The sequence below is a fragment of the Ovis canadensis genome, chromosome X, assembly GCF_042477335.2.
Source record: "Ovis canadensis isolate MfBH-ARS-UI-01 breed Bighorn chromosome X, ARS-UI_OviCan_v2, whole genome shotgun sequence".
NCBI lineage: Eukaryota > Metazoa > Chordata > Mammalia > Artiodactyla > Bovidae > Ovis > Ovis canadensis.
This window is the reverse complement of record NC_091727.1, coordinates 82,537,822-82,561,652: the sequence shown is the minus strand read 5'-3', so window position 1 is coordinate 82,561,652 and position 23,831 is coordinate 82,537,822. Positions and strand designations below refer to the sequence as shown.

The 23,831-nt window shown below is 40.4% G+C and overlaps 1 protein-coding gene and 1 non-coding gene across 3 annotated transcripts in view; one reads left to right on the top strand and one right to left on the bottom strand.

Annotated features, from left to right (window-relative positions):
• F8 (coagulation factor VIII) overlaps positions 1-23,831 on the top strand; it is a 135,170-nt gene that overhangs the window by 23,136 nt on the left and 88,203 nt on the right. For both annotated transcript variants that reach the window (XR_011446413.1, XM_070291927.1), the window contains exons 5-9: positions 569-637; positions 4,224-4,325; positions 7,771-7,992; positions 9,953-10,211; positions 10,710-10,881. Coding sequence is in view for 1 of the 2 variants with exons in the window: in XM_070291927.1 (XP_070148028.1) it covers positions 569-637; positions 4,224-4,325; positions 7,771-7,992; positions 9,953-10,211; positions 10,710-10,881 (824 nt within the window). In the remaining variant the exon portion in view is untranslated. The remainder of the gene's footprint in view (positions 1-568; positions 638-4,223; positions 4,326-7,770; positions 7,993-9,952; positions 10,212-10,709; positions 10,882-23,831) is intronic.
• On the bottom strand, positions 1,553-1,677 carry LOC138931264 (small nucleolar RNA SNORA25). The gene has a single exon (XR_011446510.1). It is a non-coding gene; the product is annotated as a small nucleolar RNA SNORA25 (small nucleolar RNA).

The window sequence follows — 23,831 nt, the reverse complement described above, 5'->3', positions numbered from 1 at the left end:
AATTTATTATTTACATATATGCACATTTCCATGAGCAATGTGTATGAATTTTGCAGTTTTTCTTTTTATTTTGTATATTTGTTGTGAATATATACATGTACATGAAATATGATTATATGGACTTGTCATTTGATTATTTTTAATTTCTTTTTTTTAGCAATTAATTTTTGTCATCTTTTATAAAAGTAATGGTGTGCAACAAATTTGAAACTTTTTATCAAGTCCTTTACTGCAGATAATTTTGGGAGCACTGGTATAGACGTGACACCAAGGAAATTATGCTATGGTTAAGTTAATAAGGGAATGACAAAGGATGAGATGGCATCACTGACTCAATGAACATGAGTTTGAGTAAATTCCAGGAGTTGGTGATGGACAGGGAGGCCTGGCGGGCTGCAGTCCATGGGGTTGCAAAGAGTCCAACACAACTGAGTGACTGAACTGAACTGAACTGAAGTTAATAAGAGATCAAGAGACAAAGCAGTTGATGAAGTCATGTGTCCTCCTAGTGTCATTTTCCTGTAATAGGATTTTCTATAGAAGATAAATGCTTTCATTTCTTTTTCAGGGACTCTGATCAAAGAAAGGACACAGACCTTGCACAAATTCGTACTACTGTTTGCTGTATTTGATGAAGGTTAGTGACCTGCAATCTGAATTTTGGTCTGCTGAAAGAAATGAAATAGACTAATGTAACGTGGTACTTGAGCATGAGGGCTGTGAATGGAATGATGTAGATAGGGATGAAAATGAAAGCCAAGAACAAAATGCCCGTGGACTTCCATGGGCAGCTATGAAGTAAGAAGAGAGAGGAGCTGGGTAACAGATGGCCTTGTCTCTCATTAAATCTGTCAACAAAGACTTTTCACTTTCCTTTTTTGCTCGCTTAGAAGCAAAGGAAAGCTTAATGATTTGATCAAGGCGGGAGAGGTACAAGCTTGGGTTCTAGAGCACATGCTCTTCCCACAGTCCCAGGGCAAGGCTACTTTATGCGGAAGCTGGTGTGGAAGCAGGTGGGTGGAAGTGGGTGGAGTTCTCCACATAGGAGCACTTGCTGATCCAGTGGGTGAGCCACATCTGTGCTCTGGGCGCCCAGTGCCTTCTTGCTGTGAGTGACCTGCGCACCTTCTCCTCCCAGCTGAGTTGAGGTGCAGCAGTTTTACACGAGGAACTCTGGTCTGAAGGACAGGAAAGGGGCAAGGCCTCTATCCCCCACAGTATCTCTTGTATGTAATTTTTTTGTTTGTTTTCTTCTTAGCTTTAGTTAAACTTCATGTGTGCTAAGTCGCTTCAGTCATGTCTGACTCTTGGCAACCCCATGGATTGTAGCCCACCAGGCTCCTCTGTCCGTGGGATTCTCCAGGCAAGAATACTGGAGTAGGTTGCCTTTTCCTCCTCCAGGGGATCTTCCCAAACCAGGGATCAAATCCATCTCCTGCTTTGGCAGGCAGGTTCTTTCCTGCAGAGCCACCAGGGAAGCCCTTGGTGAAACTTGGGGTGCATTTATTTACTTTCCCACATATCACCAATCATGGACATGAGTGGCTGAGGCATCTGTCTCTACTCAGGAAAACAGCACAATTGAGTGGCTATCACATCTTATGGAGAATTTCAGTCTTTGGTCACAGTATTTAAGAGCTCCTGGTTTGGTCCAACAAGCCCTTTTGGAAGTGACCTATTGCTTTATTTTCTCAATGCCTCCTCTTTAAAAGAAATTTTTTACTGCAAATCATATATATTTAAGGTGTATTAAATGATTTTAGATAAACATAGAGAAATTATTACTACAGTCAAATTAACCTGTCTGCCCGCATAGTTATCATTTTTGTGTGAAATCTATTCCCTGAGCTTATTTCTGGTGTTCAATGTAGTTTGCTCATCGTGCTGTACATTAGATTCCCAGAACTTGTTTGTCTTAAAAGTGAAAGGTTGTCCCATTGGACCAACATCTCCCCATTTCCTGAGACCCTTGCAGTCACCCTTCTCTTCTGTGTTTCTGTGAGTATGCTTTTTCTTATCTTCATCTCTTACTATTTAAGTAACTTTAGCAAGTTACTTAACCTCTCTGTGTCTCAGTTTCCTCCATTTTAAAGTTGAAATAATATCTACTTTTTCATAGGATAGTTGTGAGGATTGACTGATTTCAATTCAGTAATGCAGGACCTTGCTTCCCCGATAGCTCATCAGTTGATAAAGAATCTGCCTGCCATGTGGGCAACCCAGGTTTGATTCCTGGGTTGGGAAGATCCCCTGGAGAAGGGAAAGGCTACCCACTCCAGTATTCTGGCCTGGAGAATTCCATGGACGAGTCCATGGGGTCACAAAGAGTTGGACACGACTGAGTGACACTTTTCTGAGGACACACTCTCACTTCACTTTCACTTTTCAGGACATAAGGTGGTGTTAGTACTTCTGCTTTCTTCTCCTCCTGATAGAATCGTTCTATCATCACCTTCTCTCTCCTCCGGATCTTCCTACACTGCCATCTTCCGAACTGAGACCCCTATCACCTCTCCCCCAACTAGTCTCCTTGTCTTTTTGTGCCCCCAACACTTCATAGCAGCCAAAGGGAGCTTACTGAAACGTTAATCTGATCATGTCACGCCAGTCTTTAAAATCCTTCAGTTTCACAAGGCAAAATGGAAACTTCTTTACACAATAATATGTGACCTCGTCCCCAACAACCTGTCTAGCTTTGTTTTGCTCCTCTTGCTGTCTCACCATTCACATCGCAACCACACTGAACACATTTTGTGTTACACCCACACATGCTATGTTTTTTCTAGCATCCAGGCCTTTACTCATGCCATTTCCTTGGCCTGGAAAACATGTCTCCAGCTTCATGTCAAGTAAGTTTCCACTCCTTCTAGTCTCCATTAGATGCTTCTTTATGTCTTTCAACAGCACTTGAGCTTCCTCCTTATCACACTAAACCATACTTATCTTCTTTACCCTCCTGTTCCTTTCTCTTCAAGCAGAGTGAAGTGCCTTCTCTTCTCTGGTCCCACAATACTCTGTTCTTATCTCTTTTACTTCACTCTTCATTCTTTGTAATAATGGTCCACATCTCTATTTGAGCTACATTGTAAGCACCTTGAAGGCAGAGGCTGTGTCTACTTCTTTGTCATCAGTGCTAGTGCTCAGTGTGCTGTGCTATGCTCAGTCGCTCAGTCATGTCTGACTTTGTGTGACCCCATGGAATGTTGCCTACTAGTCTCAGTCCATGGGATTCTCCAGGCAAGAGTACTGGAATGGGTTGCATTTCCTCCTCCAGGGGATCTTCCCAACTCAGGGATTGAACCCGCGTCTCTTGCATCTCCTGCATTGTCAAGGGGATTCTTTACCACTGAGCCACCTGGGAAGCCCTAATGCTTAGTAGTGCTCAGTAAACATGTTTGACTGAATGAATACATGAGTAGATGACTGGATAAATGAACTTATGAGAGTTCACCAAAGGTTCAGTGCTTCAGAAAGTTTCAGTCTTTTGTACAGAAGGGTAACCTCAGTTCAGTTCAGTGACTCAGTCTGTGCAACTCTGTGATCCCATGGACTGCAGCACACCAGGGCTCCCTGTCTATCACCAACCTCCTGAATTTACTCAAATTCGTGTCCATTGAGTCGGTGATGCCATCCAACCATCTCATCCACTGTTGTCCCCTTCTCCTCCTGCCTTCAATCTTTCCCAGTATCAGGGTCTTTTCTAATGAATCAGTTCTTGAGGGCAACCTCAAGGGACTGCTAATAATAATATTTCTGCTTCTTTCACTTTTATCAATTTCAGTGACAAGGTTGGGAAGGTTTCCTGTCCATGGGCTTTCATTATTACAGACTGGATGAAGCAAGTAGGACAGGGACAGGTACTGGCAGCCTTTTCTTAGGAGGATTTTCATGTTCTCCCTCTAACATAAGTCAACCAGTGAATAGAAGTCATCATGATACAAACTAACCAATATTCTCCCTTCTCCTAGTGATCATTTGTCATTATTCCCTTCTACCTACTGTCATGGATAAATATAAAGAGACAGCATCAGTCTGAGCAATAAGGGTCTGCCTTATGGTGATTGTCTTCTCCCTTTTGCCTACCGACTTTGAGGGCAAGTCATCTCTGCTGACAAAAAAGATGTGCGCCTTATTTGCCTGATGGGAGAGAGAGAAGGGGAAAGGGAGGGTCAGTCATGAGACAGACACTTAGCTGGCCCTCTGTTTGTGTCCTCTTTCAACAGGGAAAAGTTGGCACTCGGGAAAAAATGAGTCCTTGACACATGTTATGGATTCTGCCTCTGTACTGCACACCATCAATGGCTATATAAATAGGTCTCTGCCAGGTATGTACAACCTGCTCAAGAATCCTCAGGATCTTCTGCAGTCACCATCAAAGCTCTCTTCTCCAGTTGTCCTCAGATATCTGAATTCTGGCCTCTGGGGGATCTTATGGTACAGTGACCAGTCCTTCTTGCAGTCATCAAAAAATTAAGGACTGCCAGTGTATACAGTGTATACAAACATGAGTTTGGGTAAACTTGGGAGTTGGGGATGGACAGGGAGGCCTGGCGTGCTGTGGTTTGTAGGGTCGCAAAGAGTCGGCCATGACTGAGTGACTGAACTGAACTGAAGTGTATACAGTGGCTCAGACGATAAAGTGCCTACCCCCAATTCAGGAGACCCAGGTTCGATCCCTGGGTTGGGAAGATCACTTGAAGAAAGCAATGGCCACCTACTCCAGTACTCTTGCCTAGAAAACCCCATGGATGGAGGAGCCTGGTGAGCTACAGTCCATGGGGTCACAAAGACTCAGACATGGCTGAGTGACTTCACTTTCTCTCTTTTCTTTTCTTAGTGTATACAGAGCTTACTGATTTCTCTTTTCCTTTCTAAGTGGGCATCCAATGATGAACAGATACTTGAAGGAAAGCCTGAAACACAAAGACAATATGCAAGATAAGCAAAGTAAATTAGATAACGCGTGACCCCATGGAGATGCTGGGAGAGAGGTGCTTGGAGAGAGCGTGGAAGCTCTGAGCCCTTCCCCAAGCCTTGCCCTGTATGTCACTTCCCTCTGGATGTTCCTGAGTTACATCCGGGTATAATAAACAGATCCTCTAGTAAGTTTACAAAAGTAATAATAGGATTCTATGAAAAAGAAACAATAAATAATAAGAAAGTGAAGTCACTCAGTCGTGTCTGACTCTTTGCGACCCCATGGACTGTAGCCTACCAGGCTCCTCTGTCCATGGGATTTTCCAGGCAAGAATACTGGAGTGGGTTGCCATTTCCTTTTCCAACATGCTTACAAAATTAGGAATATAATTCTTAAAATACAAACTTAATTGAAAGAAGGGTTTTGTTGTTGTTCAGTCACTAAGTCATGTCAGACTCCTTGTGACCCCATGAACTGCAGCATACCAGACTTCCCTGTCCTTCAGTGTCTCCTGGAGTTTACTCAAACTCATGTCCATCAAATCAGTGATGGTATCTAACCATCTCATCCTGTGACCCCCTTCTTCTCCTGCCCTCAGTCTTTCCCAGTATTAGGGTCTTTTCCAGTGAGTCAGCTCTTCCCATCAGTTGGCCAAAGTATTGGAACTTCAGCATCAGTCCTTCCAAAGAATATTCAAGGTTGATTTCCTTTAGGATGGACTGGTTTGATCTTGCTGTCCAAGGGACTTTCAAGAGTCTTTTCCAGCACTGCAATTTGAAAGCATGAATTCTTCAGGGCTCAGCCTTCTTTATGGTCCAACTCTCACATCCATACACGTCTTCTGGAAAAACCATAGCTTTGACTAAATAGACCTTTGTTGGCAAAGTGATGTCTCTGCATCCTAATACACTCACTGTCTAGGTTTTTCATAGCTTTTTTTTCCAAGGAGCAAGCATCTGTTAATTTCATGGCTGCAGTCACCATCTGCAGTGATTTTGGAGCCCAAGAAAATAAAATCTTTCCCTGTTTCCATTTTCTTCCCATCTATTTGCCATGAAGTGATGGGACTGGATTCCATTATCTTAGTTTTTGTAAAATACTCTGGACGGTGCTTGATGTTATGCAGTGAACTCGCTCATTCGTGTCCAACTCTTTGTGACCCTGTGGACTTTAGCCCGCCAGGCTCCTCTGTCCATGGGATTCTCCAGGCAAGAATACTGGAGTGGGTTGCCATTTCCTTCTCCAGATGTTATGCAAGTGCTCAGTAAATATTGCAGTTATTAATGATATTCAACAATTCTGTAATTAATATGTAAGACTTCAAGTTTAGAAAAGAAATTAACTTTCAAGACATATAAGTCCCTTCTCTCATATATCACATTAATTGCCTCTCTGTGCATAAGTTTCCTCTCCTTTAAGGAAGGGATGACAATTATAGTTTCTTCATTCATAATATAGGGTTGAAAGTGAAGTCGCTCAATTGTGTCTGACTCTTTGAGACCCCGTGGGCTGTAGCCTATCACGCTCCTCCATCCATGGGATGTTCCAGGCAAGAGTACTGAAGTGGGTTGCCATTTCCTTCTCCAGAGGATCTTCCCGAACCAGGGATAGAACCCGGGTCTCCCACATTGTAGGCAGATGCTTTACTGTCTGAGCTACCAGGGAAATATTGGGAGTTCAAACTTGTAAAATATCCTGAACAGTGCTTGATGTTATGCAAGTGCTCAGTAAATATTACAGTTATTAATGATATTGCCATAATTGGTGTTAGATTGGATGTGAGAAGTGAGAGTAGGGACAAGAATAACTGTCACTTGCAGAATTGAATCCAGGCTTATATTAATACCATTCACTGAAATAAGGAACTCTGGAAGAAGATGAGGTGGTAAAGACAAAAATCTGTTTTTGTACCTGTGTGTTTCCTGAAGTATCCAGGTGAAGATGTTAAAAGGTGATTGTGCAAGTCTGGATTTCTGGGAGAACAGGGGAGTTATCAGCATATGAATGATCATTAATCCTGTGAGAATGAATGATATTATTCAGGGAGAAAATTTGTTTAACAAAAGAATAATTAGGCTAGGGATGAGCCCTGAGGTCATCTACCATTTAATGGGTGGGTAAAGAGGAGCAGTCACAGAGTGAAACAGAAGAAGGAGCAGTCTAAGCCTTAGGGATGGTTTTGAACTGTGGTGTTGGAGAAGACTCTTGAGACTCCCTTGGACTGCAAGGAGATCCAATCAGTCCATCCTAAAGGAGATCAGTCCTGGGTGTCCATTGGAAGGACTGATGTTGAAGCTGAAACTCCAATACTTTGGCCACCTAATGCGAAGAGCTGACTCATTTGAAAAGACCCTGATGCTGGGAAAGATTGAAGGCGGGAGGAGAAGGGGACGACAGAAGATGAGATGGTTGGATGGCATCACCAACTCAATGGACATGAGTTTGGGTTAAACTCCAGGAGTTGGTGATGGACCGGGAGGTTTGGCGTGCTGTGGTTCATAGGGTTGCAAAGAGTAGGGCACAACTGAGCGACTGAACTGAACTGAAGCCTTAGGGAAACAAAAGTCTGTTGGCACAGAGGCCAAGGGAAAACAGAATTTCAAGAAGGAATGAATGGTTAACAGATGCAGATGAAGACTGAAATCAATCCATTGGATTCAGAAGCACAGCAGTCATTGATGACTTCAGCAAGAGCTGTTAGCTTGAGACTACCCCTGTGTCCTTGGAAAGTTGGGTTTCAAGTCAAGATAATAAAAATTTGTACACAGAGTTTGTTCATCCTTTCCTAGAAAGTGTTTTCCATTTCAGATTCTCTGCTTCTTGGCTCTAGTTATGTTTTTCCTACTTTCCAGGTCTGATTGGATGTCATAAGAAATCAGTCTATTGGCATGTGATTGGAATGGGCACCACCCCGGAAGTGCACTCAATTTTCCTCGAAGGCCACACATTTCTCGTGAGGAACCATCGCCAGGCTTCCTTGGAGATCTCACCAATAACTTTCCTTACCGCTCAGACAGTCCTGATGGACTGTGGCCAGTTTCTACTGTTTTGTCGTATCTCTTCCCACCAACATGGTAATGTCTGTGGATCTGAAAAACGAGTATTAGAAATATCCAGCTCTTCTTTTAAATATTTCACCTTGAATATAAGAGGGCTTGATTATTAGTAAATAGGACAAGGGAGTTTACCTGTGATCAAGGGAAGGGAAATGGTTTAGTGAAGAATGAGGTGGAGAATGTGAGGAGGAGAGTATATCATTATTTTCCCAACATTAAGTAGGCTTTAGTACTATGGAGAGAGTGATTTGGGGTCATGGCATCTAGGATGTAATCCTAAGGGCTCCAGGATGTCAATAATGATGCCCCAATATATAGCAAATACAAAAGGATATTGTGGTGCTCCGTATGAGACACCAGACAACTGGTATAGAAGGAGGCACACTGTAGATACTCGGTCAGAGATGAGGGACATCAGGAGAAATAACATGGGAGTGGAAGTTGGTAAACACATGTGAAGCACCACGTGAAACTTTCAAGGATGACTTGACTTTGCAAAGGGTCAAAGATCCTATCTAAGGAAGTTGGGACGATGGTACCTACGGTTGCAAATTATTGTTAATGTGAGTGAGCTTATTTGTAGCTATAGCTTATGAAAACTCATGTTACATGATCAGCTCATCCCCATTTTTCTTCTTGTACATTTACTCTGCTAACTCTTAGTCTTGAATCAGTCTAACAACTCTCTTTGTCTCCTCCTCTGTTGTGGTCATTGAGAGCTGTTGGAAAGAAATGTTGGGGAGGCCTGATCTTTCATGATGAACAGCACTTGTTATTCTTGTCAATCTAGTATTAACCCTCCCTTCAGGTTCCTTGGTTGCCCTGAAAAAGAGATTTGATCTTGTACTTTTTTCCACTTATTTTCTGTGAGTGACTTTGTTTCTAGTCCTCTGTAGTGATGAAACATAGGAACCTCTTTTCCTGATATGTTACATAATAATTATGGGATGTTTGACAAGACAAAATGTGTCATACCAGACAAGTAACAGGAAGTCGATCCCACAGGCACACAGGAAAAGGTCATTTACTTGTATACAGGCTGCTCATGACCTAGTTTGAAGCCTGATTCTGTTTAAGAAGAGTTTGTTTTATGTTCTGTTTCTTTTTCTTATTCTTTTGACCCTTCTTTATGCTGATTTTAATCCTTGTTTTTCAGAAAAATGTTTTGTCTTTTTGGAACTCATACAAAATACTTCATTTTTAGACCTAGACTGAATTGTGTTTAAGGCCACGTGAACCCACACTAGGTGTTTGCTGCTCCTGAAATCTGCCTTGTTCCACATTACCCAGTAAATAGGTCTCCTTTCTTAGAATTTTTCTTCAAAGTTGCCCTGTGGCATTAGATAGGGGAGGGATTATTATTTATATTTTATAAAGCATGCAAATGAGATTAAGATTGCTGAATAGACTTGCTCTAAGGCTTTCAACTAGCCATAGTCAGACGTGCTCTTAAAATATATAATGTATTTCCTTAATTCTAAGCTGAACCTTTTCATGTTTTTATTAACTTTGGATATGTCTTAAAATTTATATCTATACTATGATTTTTCTTGACAAGCTACTAAATCTATAGTTTGTACCATAATTCAGTGAACTATGTATAAAAATTAATAGGTAACTGTAGGGGTGGGGAGTTAGTCTGACCTAAGTTTCCAAAAGCTGAAAATATGCAATTCCTCAGGCCTTCTCGTTTACAGTTTGAGAGTTGGGAAGTGATAGGCTCAGAGCCAGTTCCGGAAGGGAAAGAAAAACAAATGAGGAAATCTTGAAACAGGAGTCAAAGATTGGAGGAGAGTCAGGCAGAAGGTAAATGGTGAGTACAAAGACCACAGGAAGAAACCTGAAAGTACCAGCTATAGGGAAGGTGATACATATAGGAAGTTAGAACCCTTAGGAGAAGGCATAAGAGAAAACAAAGTCAGAAGAGTTGAGGCCAGAAAACCTCATTGAACCTCACATTGGTTTTGTCTGACTTCAGATGGTATGGAAGCTTATGTCAAAGTAGATAGTTGCCCAGAGGAACCCCGACTATGGATGAAAAATAACCAAGAAGAAGATTATGATGATGGTTTGGATGACTCTGACATGGATGTGGTCAGGTTCGATGGTGACAGTGTGCCTCCCTTTATCCAAATGCGCTCAGTTGCAAAGAAGCATCCTAAAACCTGGGTCCACTACATTGCTGCTGAAGAGGATGACTGGGACTATGCCCCCTCGGTCCTCACCTCCAATGACAGGTAAGGATCTTTTGACTCTTGGTGTTATCTCTTCCCCATAATCCAAAAGTTCTTCTCAGTTTCTCAAAACAGCAAACCCTTAAGCCATGTGTAGGGTTAGGTACAGGCAAGTGTGAAGTCGCTCAGTTGTGTCCGACTCTTTGAGAACCTATGGACTGAAGCCTACCAGGCTCCTCTGTTCATGGGATTTTTCAGGCAAGAGTACTGTAGTGGGTTGCCATTTCCTTCTCCAGGGGATCTTCCTGACCCAGGGATCGAACCCAGGTCTCCCGCATTGTAGGCAGATGTTTTACCTTCTGAGCCACAGGGAAAGTCCTCTCTCTGGCTCAGCGGACCAAGAGCATTAACATATTTCAGAAATTCCCACCAGGGATACCTAGATTTTTCTCACCCTTCCTTGATTAAATCATATCAGCTGTTTTAAAGTTGGATTTTAGCAACTTGTCCTTTACCTGGCATGCTTCATTCCAATGTCTTATCTTTTTGTGTCTCATACAGAAGTTATAAAAGTCTGTATCTGAACCACGGTCCTCAGCGGATTGGTAGGAAGTACAGAAAAGTACGATTTATAGCTTACACAGATGGAACATTTAAGACTCGTGAAGCTATTCAGCATGAATCAGGGATCCTGGGGCCTTTACTTTATGGAGAAGTTGGAGACACACTTTTGGTAAGTTGAAGAAAAGATATAAGCTTGGGTAAGAAGACAAAGGCTGGAAAGTTGTGAGTTTTTTGCAACTTCCTGTTTCAGCCTCATGTCCAAAGGGCATCATCTTTTAAAATATATAAATATTACACAAATAAATGTAAATTATAAATTTGTTTTAAAATATTCATACATAGGAAACAAAATTAACGCCACCCATTAAACCTGCCACTCTGTTGAAATACTCATTGCTTAAATTTTCATACATATCCTCCTACAACTTTTTCCACTAGTTATATAGTACAGGAATCAGCAGATTAAGAGCTGTAAGCCAAATTTGTCTCATAGTCTACTTTTGGAGAACCTGTGAACATAGAAGGATTTTACATTTTTGAGAGCTGTAAGGAAAAGAATGGGGCTTTCCAGGTGGTGCTAGTGGTAAAGAATCCGCCTGCCAATGCAGGAGACATAAGAGATGTGGGTTTGATCCCTGGTGGGAAGATCCCCTGGAGAAGGAAATGGAAACCCACTCTAGTATTCTTGCCTGGAGAATCCCCATGGACAGAGGAGTCTGGCGGGCTCCAGTCTGTGGGGTTGCACAGAGTCAGACATGACTAAAGTAACTCAGCAAGGAAAAAAATACCAAGGATATGTAAGGATATAGCCCACAAAGCCTAGAGCACTTAATATCTACCCATCCCTTTCCAGAAAACATTTCATGACCTTTGATGGAAGATATTAGTAACACTTATGCTGCAGAGAACAATGGTTTAAAAAAAGCAGGTATATTCTTTCACAGTCAGTTTACAGATAGATGGTCATGTCAATGAGGGGGAAAAAACACACAACCTAAAAAGTGGAGAGTTACATTTTATTAAGTCACCATTCTTAGAATTTGAGCTGGGGAGACAGCATCTCAAATAACTTTCAGAGAACTCTTCTGAGGAGGAGAGCCATGATATATAGGAATCTTTGCAACAAAGACTTCCCTGGTGGCTCAGATGGTAAAGTGTCTGTCTATGATGCAGGAGACCTGGGTTCAATTCCTGGGAGGGGAAGATCCCTTGGAGAAGGAAATGGCAACCCACCCCAGTACTCTTGCCTGGAAAATCCCATGGGCGGAGGAGCCTGTGGGCTACAGTCCATGGGGTTGTAAAGAGTCGGACATGACTGAGCAACTTCCCTTTCTTTCTTTCTTTCTTTTCTTTCTTTCTTTCTTTGCAGCAAGAGGCAGGTAGTCAGACTGTCAAAAGATTTATTGCTAATTAAAGAAAACTAGATATGTCAAGTCGAGGAATTTAGGGCTTTTCTGTGCATGTGATGATCCCAGAGTGTGCTCAGTGAAATCATTCCTTTGATCTGCACCTCAGGTATCTGGGGCCAGGATCCTGTGTTTTCACATCCTGAGTTTCCTCAAGCTGCACCATTGGGGGTGGCTTCAGTTTGCTGACCACTAGATGGCAGGCATTCCCTGTTTCCGGCCTAAGTACCCCAAGGGCTCACTGTCGAGGGTGACTGCAGCATCCGTTGATTATTGATATGGCAGGCAGCATTCCTTTTTTTTTCTTTTTTTAAATTATGAAAGTATGATAACGCATTTACAGGAGACGTGGGAAATACACATACTTCTTCTATATATTGCAATTATTTTTTAAGTAGGTAAATGAAGATTTTAGTTGGAGTTTCAATACCAAACTCTCAAAAATTAATAGAATGAATATACAGAGAAGGAGAAGCATATAGTAGACCTGAAAGGCACTGTGAACCAATTCAACATAATTGAAGTTTATACAATTTTTCACACATCAGTAGCCTAAAAATTCTATTCAAGTCCCTATAGACTATAAACTAGGAGATCCTGGAAGATATCTAGGGACATAAAGCAAGGTGTAAAAATTTCATGGTCTAAAGGTATTGAAATCATACAGAGTCTATTCTCTTATCACCATGAAATTATGTTAGAAATGGCCATCTTTTGCTTCAGTTCAGTTCAGTTCAGTCACTCAGTCGTGTCCAACTCTTTGCGACCCCATGAATCGCAGCACGCCAAGCCTCCCTGTCCATCACCAACTCTTGGAGTTCACTGAGACTCACGTCCATTGAGTCAGTGATGCCATCCAGCCATCTCATCCTCTGTCATCCCCTTCTCCTCCTGCCCCCAACCCCTCCCAGCATCAGAGTATTTTCCAAGGAGTCAACTCTTCACATAAGGTGGCCAAAGTACTGGAGTTTCAGCTTTAGCATCATTCCTTCCAAAGAAATCCCAGGGCTGATCTCCTTCAGAATGGACTGGTTGGATCTCCTTGCAGTCCAAGGGACTCTCAAGAGTCTTCTCCAACACCACACTTCAAAAGCATCAATTCTTCGGAGCTCAGCTTTCTTCACAGTCCAACTCTCACATCCATACATGACCACTGGAAAAACCATAGCCTTGACTAGACAGACCTTTGTTGGCAAAGTAATGTCTCTGCTTTTGAATATGCTATCTAGGTTGGTCATAACTTTTCTTCCAAGGAGTAAGTGTCTTTTAATTTCATGGCTGCAGTCATCATCTGCAGTGATTTTGGAGCCCCCCAAAATAAAGTCTGACACTGTTTCCACTGTTTCCCCATCTAGTTCCCATGAAGTGATGGGACCAGATGCCATGATCTTCATTTTCTGAATGTTGAGCTTTAAACTACCGTTTCACTCTCCTCTTTCACTTTCATCAAGAGGCTTTTTTGTTCCTCTTCACTTTCTGCCATAAGGGTGGTGTCATTTGCATATCTCAGGTTATTGATATTTCTCCCGGCAATCTTGATTCCAGCTTGTGCTTCTTCCAGCCCAGCATTTATCATGATGTTAAATAAGCAGGGTGATAATATACAGCCTTGACATACTCCTTTTCCTATTTGGAACCAGTCTGTTGTTCCATGTCCAGTTCTAATTGTTGCTTCCTGACCTGCATATAAGTTTCTCAAGAGGCAGGTCAGGTGGTCTGGTATTCCCATCTCTTTCAGAATTTTCCACAGTTTATGGTGATCCACACAGTCAAAGGCTTTGGCATAGTCAATAAAGAAGAAATAGATGTTTTTTCTGGAACTCTCTTGCTTTCTCCATGATCCAGTGGATGTTGGCAATTTGATCTCTGGTTCCTCTGCCTTTTCTAAAGCCAGCTTGAATATCTGGAAGTTCACGATTCACGTATTGCTGAAGCCTGGCTTGGAGAATTTTGAGCATTACTTTACTAGCATGTGAGATGAGTGCAGTTGTGTGGTAGTTTGAGCATTCTTTGGCATTGCCTTTCTTTGTGATTGGAATGAAAACTGACCTTTTCCAGTCCTGTGGCCACTGCTGAGTTTTCCAAATTTGCTTATATATTTGTAAAAGGCTTATGTATTACAGATATTAGCACATTATTATTTTTCTTTCATGTATTTTTCTCAGTCTGTCACTTATACTTTAACTCCTTTATGATGCCTTTTTCCCTATAAAGATTTTCAGTTTTAATATAGTCAGATCTTTGTATCAGTCTTTACATTTATATGTTTCTGAATATTTTTCATTTATGTTTTCTTCCTAGGAGCATCTTTACCACCCCTAAGAGATGATAAAAATAGTCTACTATATTTTATTCTTTTTGTGTTTACAGTTTTATTTTTATAATAAGCATTCTAATTGCTCTGGAAGTTACTTTTGGGTATGGAGCATAGTGTCAAACAGGGATTTCCACAAGTGACAGCCATTTGGCCCAATCAACCTTTCTATAATGGAAAAATGCCTTTTTAAAATTATATGCATGCACGCTTAGTGGTGTCTGATTCTTTGCGAGCCCATGCACTGTAGCCCACCAGGCTCTTCAGTCCATGGGATTTCCCAGGCAAGAATACTGGAGTGGTTAGCCATTCCCTTCTCTAGGGGATCCTCCTCACCCAGGGATCAAACCCAGGTCTCCTGCATTGCAGGCAGATTCTTTACCACTGAGCCACCTGGTAAGATCTTTTTATTATTTACTAAAATGCTGAAATCTATTCTCTTTAACTGATCTGTTACTAAATGACTGTTTTAAAGACTACAGTCTTGTAATATGTTTTGATATTTGTAGGGCACGTCTTTCTTCATTGCCCTTCTTTAAATTTTTAGTTAGCTATTATTGTACATTTTTGTTTTTGAGTTTTATTTACCTGTTTTTAATTAGTAGAAGTAATTCAAAAGGCAAAAAAGTGTATGCAAAACAAAAGGAAACTTTCTTTCCTCTCAGACTTCTAGTACCCTAGTCTGAGCTGCAATTATTGCTGTCAGTTTTTCATATTCCCTTTCAGGAATAATATAAGTTATACAAAGATATGCATAAACTATATATACTACATTCCATGGGGTTGCAAAGAATCTGAAACAACTGAGCAACTAACACTATACCAATACATGTGCATATATTTCACACAAAAACTAACATGATGTAGATTGTTCTGTGCGAGTGTGTTCAGTCCCTTATTTCTGTTTGACTCTTTTTGACTACATGGACTGTAGCCCACTAGGCTCCTCTGTCCGTGGAATTTTCCAGGCAAGAACGCTGGAGTGGATTGCCATTTCCTCCTCCAGGGGATGCTTCCAACCAAGGGACTGAACCCATGTCTCCTGTGGCTCCTGAATTGGCAGGTGGATTCTTTAATACTGAGCCACCTGGGAAGTCCCTGAAAATTGTTCTGTACCTTGATTTAAAATTTTTAACAATATATCTTGGGTATCATTTCATATCAAGATATATAGGTCTACCTCAGTTCAGTTCACTTGCTTAGTTGTGTTAGACTGCAACCCCATGGACTGCAGCATGTCAGGCTTCCCTGTCCATCACCAAATCCCAGAACCTGCTTAAACTCATGTCCATTGAGTCGATGATGCCATCCAACCATCTCATTCTGTTGTCCCCTTCTCCTGCCTTCAATCTTTCTCAACATCAGAGTCTTTTCCAATGAGTCAGTTATTTGCCTCAGGTGACCAGAGTATTGGAGCTTCAGCTTTAGCATCAGTCCTTCCAGTAGATATTCAGGATTGATTTCCTTTAGGATTGACTGGTTTGATCTCCTTAGAGGGACTCTCAAGAGTCTTCTCCAATACTATAGTTCAAAAGCATCAGTTCTTTGGCACTCAGCTTTCTTTATGGTCCAACTCTCACACGCATACATGACTACTGGAAAAACCATAGCTTTGTCTAGACAGACCTTTGTTGGCAAAGTAATGTCTCTGCTTTTTAATATGCTGTCTAGGTTTGTCATAGCTTTTCTTCCAAGAAGCAAGCATCTTTTAATTTCATGGTTACAGTCACCATCTGCAGTGATTCTGGAACCCAAGAAAATAAAATCTGTCACTGTTTCCATTGTTTCCCTTCTATTTGTCATGAAGTGATGGGACCAGATGCATGATCTTAGTTTTTTGAATGTTGAGTTTTAAGCCAGCTTTTTTCACTCTCTTCTTTCACTCTCATCAAGAGTCTTTTTAGTTCCTCTTCACTTTCTGCTGTAAGGGTGGTTTCATCTGCATATCTGAGGTTATTGATATTTCTCCTGGCAATCTTGATTCCAGCTTGTGTTTCATCCAACCCAGCATTTCGCGTTGGTGAACCTTATTCTTTCATTTCTCTGTGTTGTGAACTTACATATGCTAAATCCTATGAGGCTTTTCTGTTAATGTGAAAATTGGAGGATTATTTTTTACATTGTATACAGAAATTATCAAATTTATTCAGAAGTAGCTAGAATAGTAAAATAAACTTCCTTGAATCCATCACTCAGCTTCACCATTTATCAACAAATGGCTAATCTCATTTTATCTATAAACCAACTAGGTCTAACAGACATCTATGGATCAGGCCACCCAACTCCAATAGAATACATATTCTTCTCAAATGCACACAAAACATTTCCAGGATAGACTGTATATACATTAGACCATGAAACAAGTCCCAAAATTTTAAAGAAAACTAAAGTCCAAAATTCCTTGTGAATATAAGTGCAAAAATCCTCCGCAACACATTATTAAACCAAATTTACCAATACTTTTAAAATATCATACACCATAATCAAGTGAGATTTATCTCAGTAATGTAGGGATGATTAAAATATGAAAATTAGTACAGCTTAACATATTAATGAACAAAGGACAAAAAGCATGTGATCATGTAATAGGTGAAGAAAAAGGGCTTGGCAAAATCCATTACCCATTCATGATAGACAAAACTGTCAGTAAACTAGCAACACAATGCAAGATCCTTAACTTAATGAATAACATTTAAGAAAAATGTATAATGTGGTGAAAGACTAAATGTTTTCCCTTTGAAATTAGGAACAAGTTAAGATGTCCACTCTTGCTATATTTATTTAACACTGTTGTCATTGTTCAGTTGCTCAGTCATGTCCAACTCTTTGTGACCCCATGGACTATAGCCAGAGGCTCCTCTGTCCATGGAATTTCCCAGGCAAGAATACTGGAGTGGGTTGCCATTTCCTTTTCCAGGAGATCTTCCTGACCCAGGGATTAAACCCATGTCTCCTGTGTTTTCGCATTGGCATGCAGATTCTTTACTGCTGAGTCATGGGGGGAAGCCCATTTAACACTGTACTGGCAGCCAATGCAGTAAAGCAAAAAAAAAAAAAAAAAAAAAGGAATTAGAGGCATTTAGATTGGAAAGAAAGAAGTAATAATGTCTTTATTTGCTAATGATACAATCTTTTATGTAGAAAATCCTAAGGAATCTACTAAAAAGGTTCAGTTTAGTTCAGTTACTCAGTTGTGTCTGACTCTTTGCAACCCCATGGACTGTAGCACGCTAGGCCTCCCTATCCATCGACAACTCCCGGAGCTTACTCAAACTCATGTCCATTGAGTCAGTGATGCCATCCAACTGTCTCATCGTCTGTCGTCCCCTTCTCCTGCCTTCAATCTTCCCAGCATCAGTGTCTTTTCCAATGAGTCAGCTCTTCAGTGTCTTTTCAAATGAGTCAGCTCTTCGCATCAGGTGGCCAAAGTATTGGAGTTTCAGCTTCAGCATCAGTCCTTCCAGTGAATATTCAGGACTGATTTCCTTGAGGATGGACTGGTTGGATCTCCTTGCAGTCCAAGAGACTCTCAAGAGTTTTCTCCAACACCATGGTTCAAAAGCATCAATTCTTTGATGCTCAGCTTTCGTTATGGTCCAACTCTCACATCCATACATGAGTACTGAAAAAACCATAGCTTTGACTAGATGGACATTTGTTGGCAAAGTAATGTCTCTGCTTTTTAATATGCTGTCTAGGTTGGTCATAACTTTTCTTCCAAGGAGCAAGCGTCTTTTAATACTAAAAACTTATTGAAACTAATAAACAAACACAGCAAGGTTACGAGATACAAGATCAATATTAAAAAAAATAAGTTGTATTTCTTTATACTTCAATGAAAAATCTGCAAAGAAAATTAGGAAAGCTTTCATTCATGATAACATAAAAAGAATGAAATAACTTGGGGTAAATTTAACAAAAACGGCATAAGACTTGAATACTGAAAACTGAAAAATGTATTGTAAAAAAGCTGTAAAAATGTGAAAAATATATTGTAAAAAATTATAAAGTGAAAAATGCAAAAATTGTTACTGAGATAATTTTTAAATATCTAAATAAATGGATAAACATATAATATTTATAGATTGAAAGAGTCACTTTTAAGGCTCTTCCAAATTTATCTATAGATCTAGTTAAATCCCTATCAAAATCCCAACTGTCTGTTTTTGCAGAAATTGACAAGCTGATCCTAAAATACAGATGAAATTGCATAGCTCCCCTAATAGACAAATGAATCTTGGGTAAAAAGAAAAAACAAAGTTTGAGGACTCACACTTCAATTTCAAAACTTACCACAAAGCTATAGTAATCATGAAAGAGTGGTACCAGCATAAGGTTAGATATGTAGATCAATGGAAAACAATTGAGAGTCCAGAAATAAACCTACGTATCTATGGAGACTCGACGTTTTATTGAAGTATAGTTGATTTACAACGTTAAGATATGTTAATTTCAGTATAGTGATTCAGTGTTTTTGCATATTATACTCCATTATAGGTTATCACAAATATTGGGCATAATTTCCTGTTGTTGTGTTAAGTCACCAAGTTGTATCCAATGTTTCGTGACCCCAGGGACTGTAGCACACCAGGCTTCCCTGTCCTTCAAAATCTCCTGAGGTTTGCCTTAGCTTATGTCCATTGAGTCAGTGATGCCATCCAACCATCTCATCCTATGTCATCCTCTTCCTCTCCTGCCTTCAATCCTTCCCAGCATCAGGGTCTTTTCTAATCAATTGGCTCTTCTCATCAGGTGGCCAAACTATTGGAGCTTCAGCTTCAGCATCAGTCCTTCCAATGAATATTCAGGACTGATTTCCTTTAAGATTGACTGGTTTGATTTTCTTGCAGTCCAAGGGACTCTCAAGTGTCTTCTCCAACACCACAGTTCAAAAGCATCAATTCTTCGGCACTCAGCTTTCATTATGGTCCAACTCTCACAGCCATACATAACTACTGGAAAAACCATAGCTTTGGCTATACAGGCCTTTGTCAGCAAAGTAATATCTCTGCTTTTTAATATGCTGTCTGGGTTGGTCATAACTTTTCTTCCAAGGGGCAAGCATCTTTTAATTTTGGGGCTGCATTCACCATCTGCAGTGATTTTGGAGCCCAGGAAAATAAAGTCTGTCACTGTTTCCATTGTTTCCCCATCTATTTGCCATGAAGTGATGGTACTGGATGCCATGATCTTAGTTTTTGTAATATTTAGTTTTAAACTGGCTTTTTCACTCTCCTTCTTCACCCTCATCAAGAGTTTCTTTAGTTCCTCCTTACTTTCTGCCTTTAGAGTGATATACAGTAAATCTTTGTTGCTTATCTGTGTTATGTATCATACTTTTTATCTGTTAATCCCGTTTAATCCCCCTCCCCTCTCCTTCCCTTTTGATAACTTTAAGCTAGTTTTCTATGAGTGAGTCTGTTTCTGTTTTGTAAATACATTCATTTGTGTCATATTTTATATTCCACATTTAAGTGATAAATGGTATTTGTCTTTGTCTGATTTACTTCATTTAGTACAATAATCTCTAGGTTCATCCCTGTTGCTGCAAATGGCATTATTTCATTCTTTTTTACAGCTGAGAAATATTAAATGAGCCTGGTTCTGAGAAAAATTGAAGGCAAAAGGAGAAAGGGGCGACAGAGGATCAGATGGTTAGATGACATCACTGACTCAATGGACATGAGTTTGAACCAATTCTAGGAGGTAGTGGAGGACAAAGGAGCCTGGTGTGCTACAGTCCATGGGTCCCAAAGAGTCGGACATGATTTAGTGACTGAACAGCAACAATATTGCATGGTATATATGTACTACATCTTTTTTATCCATTCATCTGTCGATGGACATTTGGGTTGTTTCCATGCCTTGGGTTTTGTAAATAGTGCTGCAAAGAACATTGCAGTGCATGTATCTTTTAAAATTAAAGTTTTCATCTTTTCTCGATATATGCCCAAGAATGGGGTTGCTATATCATATGGTAGCTCTACTTATAGTTTTTTAAAGGAACTTCCAAACTGTTTTCTATAGTGGCTGCACCAGTGTACATTCCCACCAACAGTGTAAGAAGTGACCGTTTGACTTTTTACAAATGTCCCAAGACCAATTAATGGGGAAAGAATACTGGGACAACTGGATACCCACATGCAGAAGAAAGAGATTTGACCGCTTCTTCATACCATATGCAAATTTAAAGTAGATCAAAGATATAAATGTAAGAGCTAAAACTATGAAACCCTTAGAAGAAAATACAGGAGTAAATGTTTGTAACCTTGGATTACACAATGGTTTCTTAGGTATGACATCAAAAGCAACAAGCAAAAAAAAAAGATAAAAGATTGGAGTTCATCACAATTTAAAACTTCTGTGCCTCAAAGACACCAACCCAAAAGTGAAAAGACAACTGATGGAATAGGAGAAAATAATTACAAATCATATATCTGATGAAAAGAATAGTATCCAGAACATATAAAGGACTTTTATAGCTCAATAATAAAAAGGCAAATAATCCAACTAAAAAATAATAATCCTGGGTCCTTTAGGATTTGTATAGACATTTCTCCAAAGATGATGTATAAAGAAGTGACCAAAAAGCACATGAAAAGATGCTGAACATTATTCGCTTTGGAAAGGAAAGGATTAGTTGCTCAGTCATGTCGAACTCTTTGAGGCCCCATGGACTGTAGCCCACCAGACTCCCCGTCCATGGGATTCTCCAGGCAAGAATACTGGAGTGGGTTACCATTCCCTCCTCCAGGGGATCTTCCCCACCCAGGGATCAAACCTCACTCTCCCACATTGCAGGCAGATTCCTTACCATCTGAGCCACCAGGGAAGCCCATTAGCTATTGGGGGAATGCAAATCAAAATCACTGGTGACTTAGATGGTAAAGAATCTGCCTGCAATGCAGGGGACTTGGGTTCAATCCCTGGGTGGGGAAGATCCCTTGGAGAAAGGAATGGCTACCTACTCCAGTATTCTTGCCTGGGGAATTCCATGGACAGAGGAGCCTGGTGGGCTACAGTCCATGGAGTCGCAAAGAGTCAGACACGACTGAGTGACTAACACTTGCACTTTTTCAGAATAGCTATAATCAGCAAGGCAGATAATAGCAAACATTGGCGAGGACATAGGGAAATTGGAAGTCTCATAAACTCTGATGGGAAAGAGTTACATCCAGTCTGAGATTTACAGCCACTTTGAAAAACAGTTTGGCCATTCCTCAGAACATTAAAAATGGAGTTACCCTGTGACTCAGCAATTCCTTCTAGGCATATACTCAAGAAAGATGAAAATATAAGTCCACACAAAGACTTGTATGTGAATGTTCACAGCAGCACTATTTCTAATAGCCCCAAATTGGAAGCCATTCAAATGTTCACCAATTTGTGAATGAATAAACAAAATGTAGTATACCCATATAATTGGAATGCTAGTCAGCAATTAAAAGAAGTACTCATACATGATACAACATGGATAAAACTCAAAGTATTATGATAAATTAAAGAAGCCAAGCAAAAAAAGACTTACATGATTTAATTTATGTGAAATATCTAGGAAAGGCCTATTTGTAGGGCAGAAAGCACGTTAGCAACTCTGGACTCCAACTTTGGGTGTTCCGCTAAACAAGTCAGAAAGTGCCTCACCTTTGAAGACCCAGCATCAGAAGTCACACAGCATTTTATGGCATAATCAGAGTCAAAGCCCACCGGGAATCAAGGAGAGGGAAAATTTGGCCTACCTCTGATGGGAGGAATGTCAAAGAATTTCAGAACCATATTCTAAAACTGCCACATAAACTCACAGCCTATTTCTCAAAAGCAACAAAGGAAGCCAGAAGACACTGAAGTCACGTCTTGAATGTGTTGCAAGAAAATCTCTATTAACCTAGCAAGGATCACCATTTTATTGGTGATTTATCCCAATATTCAAGGGATATATAATTTATATTCAAATTTTTGTTTATTTATTTTTGTCTTCACTGCGTTTTACTCTGGCTTTCTGGTGCTTTGCTCTGGCTTTCTCTAATTGCGGCAAGCAGGGGCTACTCTTTGTTGTTGTACATGGGCTTTTCATTTTGGTGGCTTCTCTTCTTGCAGAGTGCAGGCTTTCGTAGTTGTGGTACACATGTTGTGGACATGTGTGGTACATGTGTTGCCCTGCAGCATGTGGAATCTTGCCAGACCAGGGAGAGAACCCATGTACCCTGCATTGGCAGGCAGATTCTTAACCATTGGACCACCAGGGAAGTCCTACGTTAAAATTTTAAATGTCGAGTATCAGAGAAAAGTAAAGACCCACCAGTACCTATAGGCTAGCACAACCTTAGTTGTCAACCTGACCAGGACAGTATAAGAAAGGAAAATTAAAGTTACAGACCAATTGTATTACAAACATGGATTCAAAAAATCCTAAACAAAAGTTAATAAACCCAGTGGTACAATATATAAAAACAATTGCAAATATATTGTGATCTAATTGATTTATCTGAGGAGTACTAGATGAATTTAGTGCTTTTGAACTTGGTGTTGGAGAAGGCTCTTGAGAGCCCCTTGGACTGCAAGGAGATCCAACCAGTCCATCCTAAAAGAGATCAGTCCTGAATATTCACGGGAAGGACTGATGCTAAAGCTGAAACTCCAATACTTTGGCCACCTAATGTGAAGAACTGACTCATTGGAAAAGACCCTTATGCTGGGAAAGATTGAGGGCAAGAGGAGAAGGGGACGACAGAGGATGAGGTGGTTGGATGGCATCATTAACTTGATGGACATGAGTTTGAGCAAGCCTTGGATATAGTGAAGGACAGGGAAGCCTGGCGTGCTGCAGTCCATGTGGTCGCAAAGAGTTGGACGCAACTGAGCGACTGAACAAGATGAATTTAACTTTAGAAAATCAAATATGGTAATCTACTACAGTAACACATAAAAAGGTAAAATATCATTTAATAATCTCATTAGTTTCATACAAATATTTGTGAAAATTCAAAATCCATTCCTAATAAAAAGTCATAGGAAATTGTGATTGCAAGGGACATCCTAATCCTGATAAAGCTCTACAGAAAATCTATAGTCACCATCATACTTGGTGATGAAACTCAGAAATCCTTGTTTAATATCAAGATAAGAAACAGTTAACAGGTATCACCACCTTTATTTAATATTCTACTAGAGATCCTGGCCAATATCCTTAGGAGAAAAAGATAAAGTTTTAAGGTTGGAAAGGAATAAACAAAACTGTTATTATTTGTGTGTGTGCTAAGTCACTCAGTCATTTCTGACTCTTTTTGACCCCATAGACCATATCCCACCACGCTCCTCTGTCCATGGGATTCTCCAGGCAAGAATACTGGAGTGGGTTGCCATTTCCTCCTCTAGGGGATCTTTGCGACCGAGGGATCA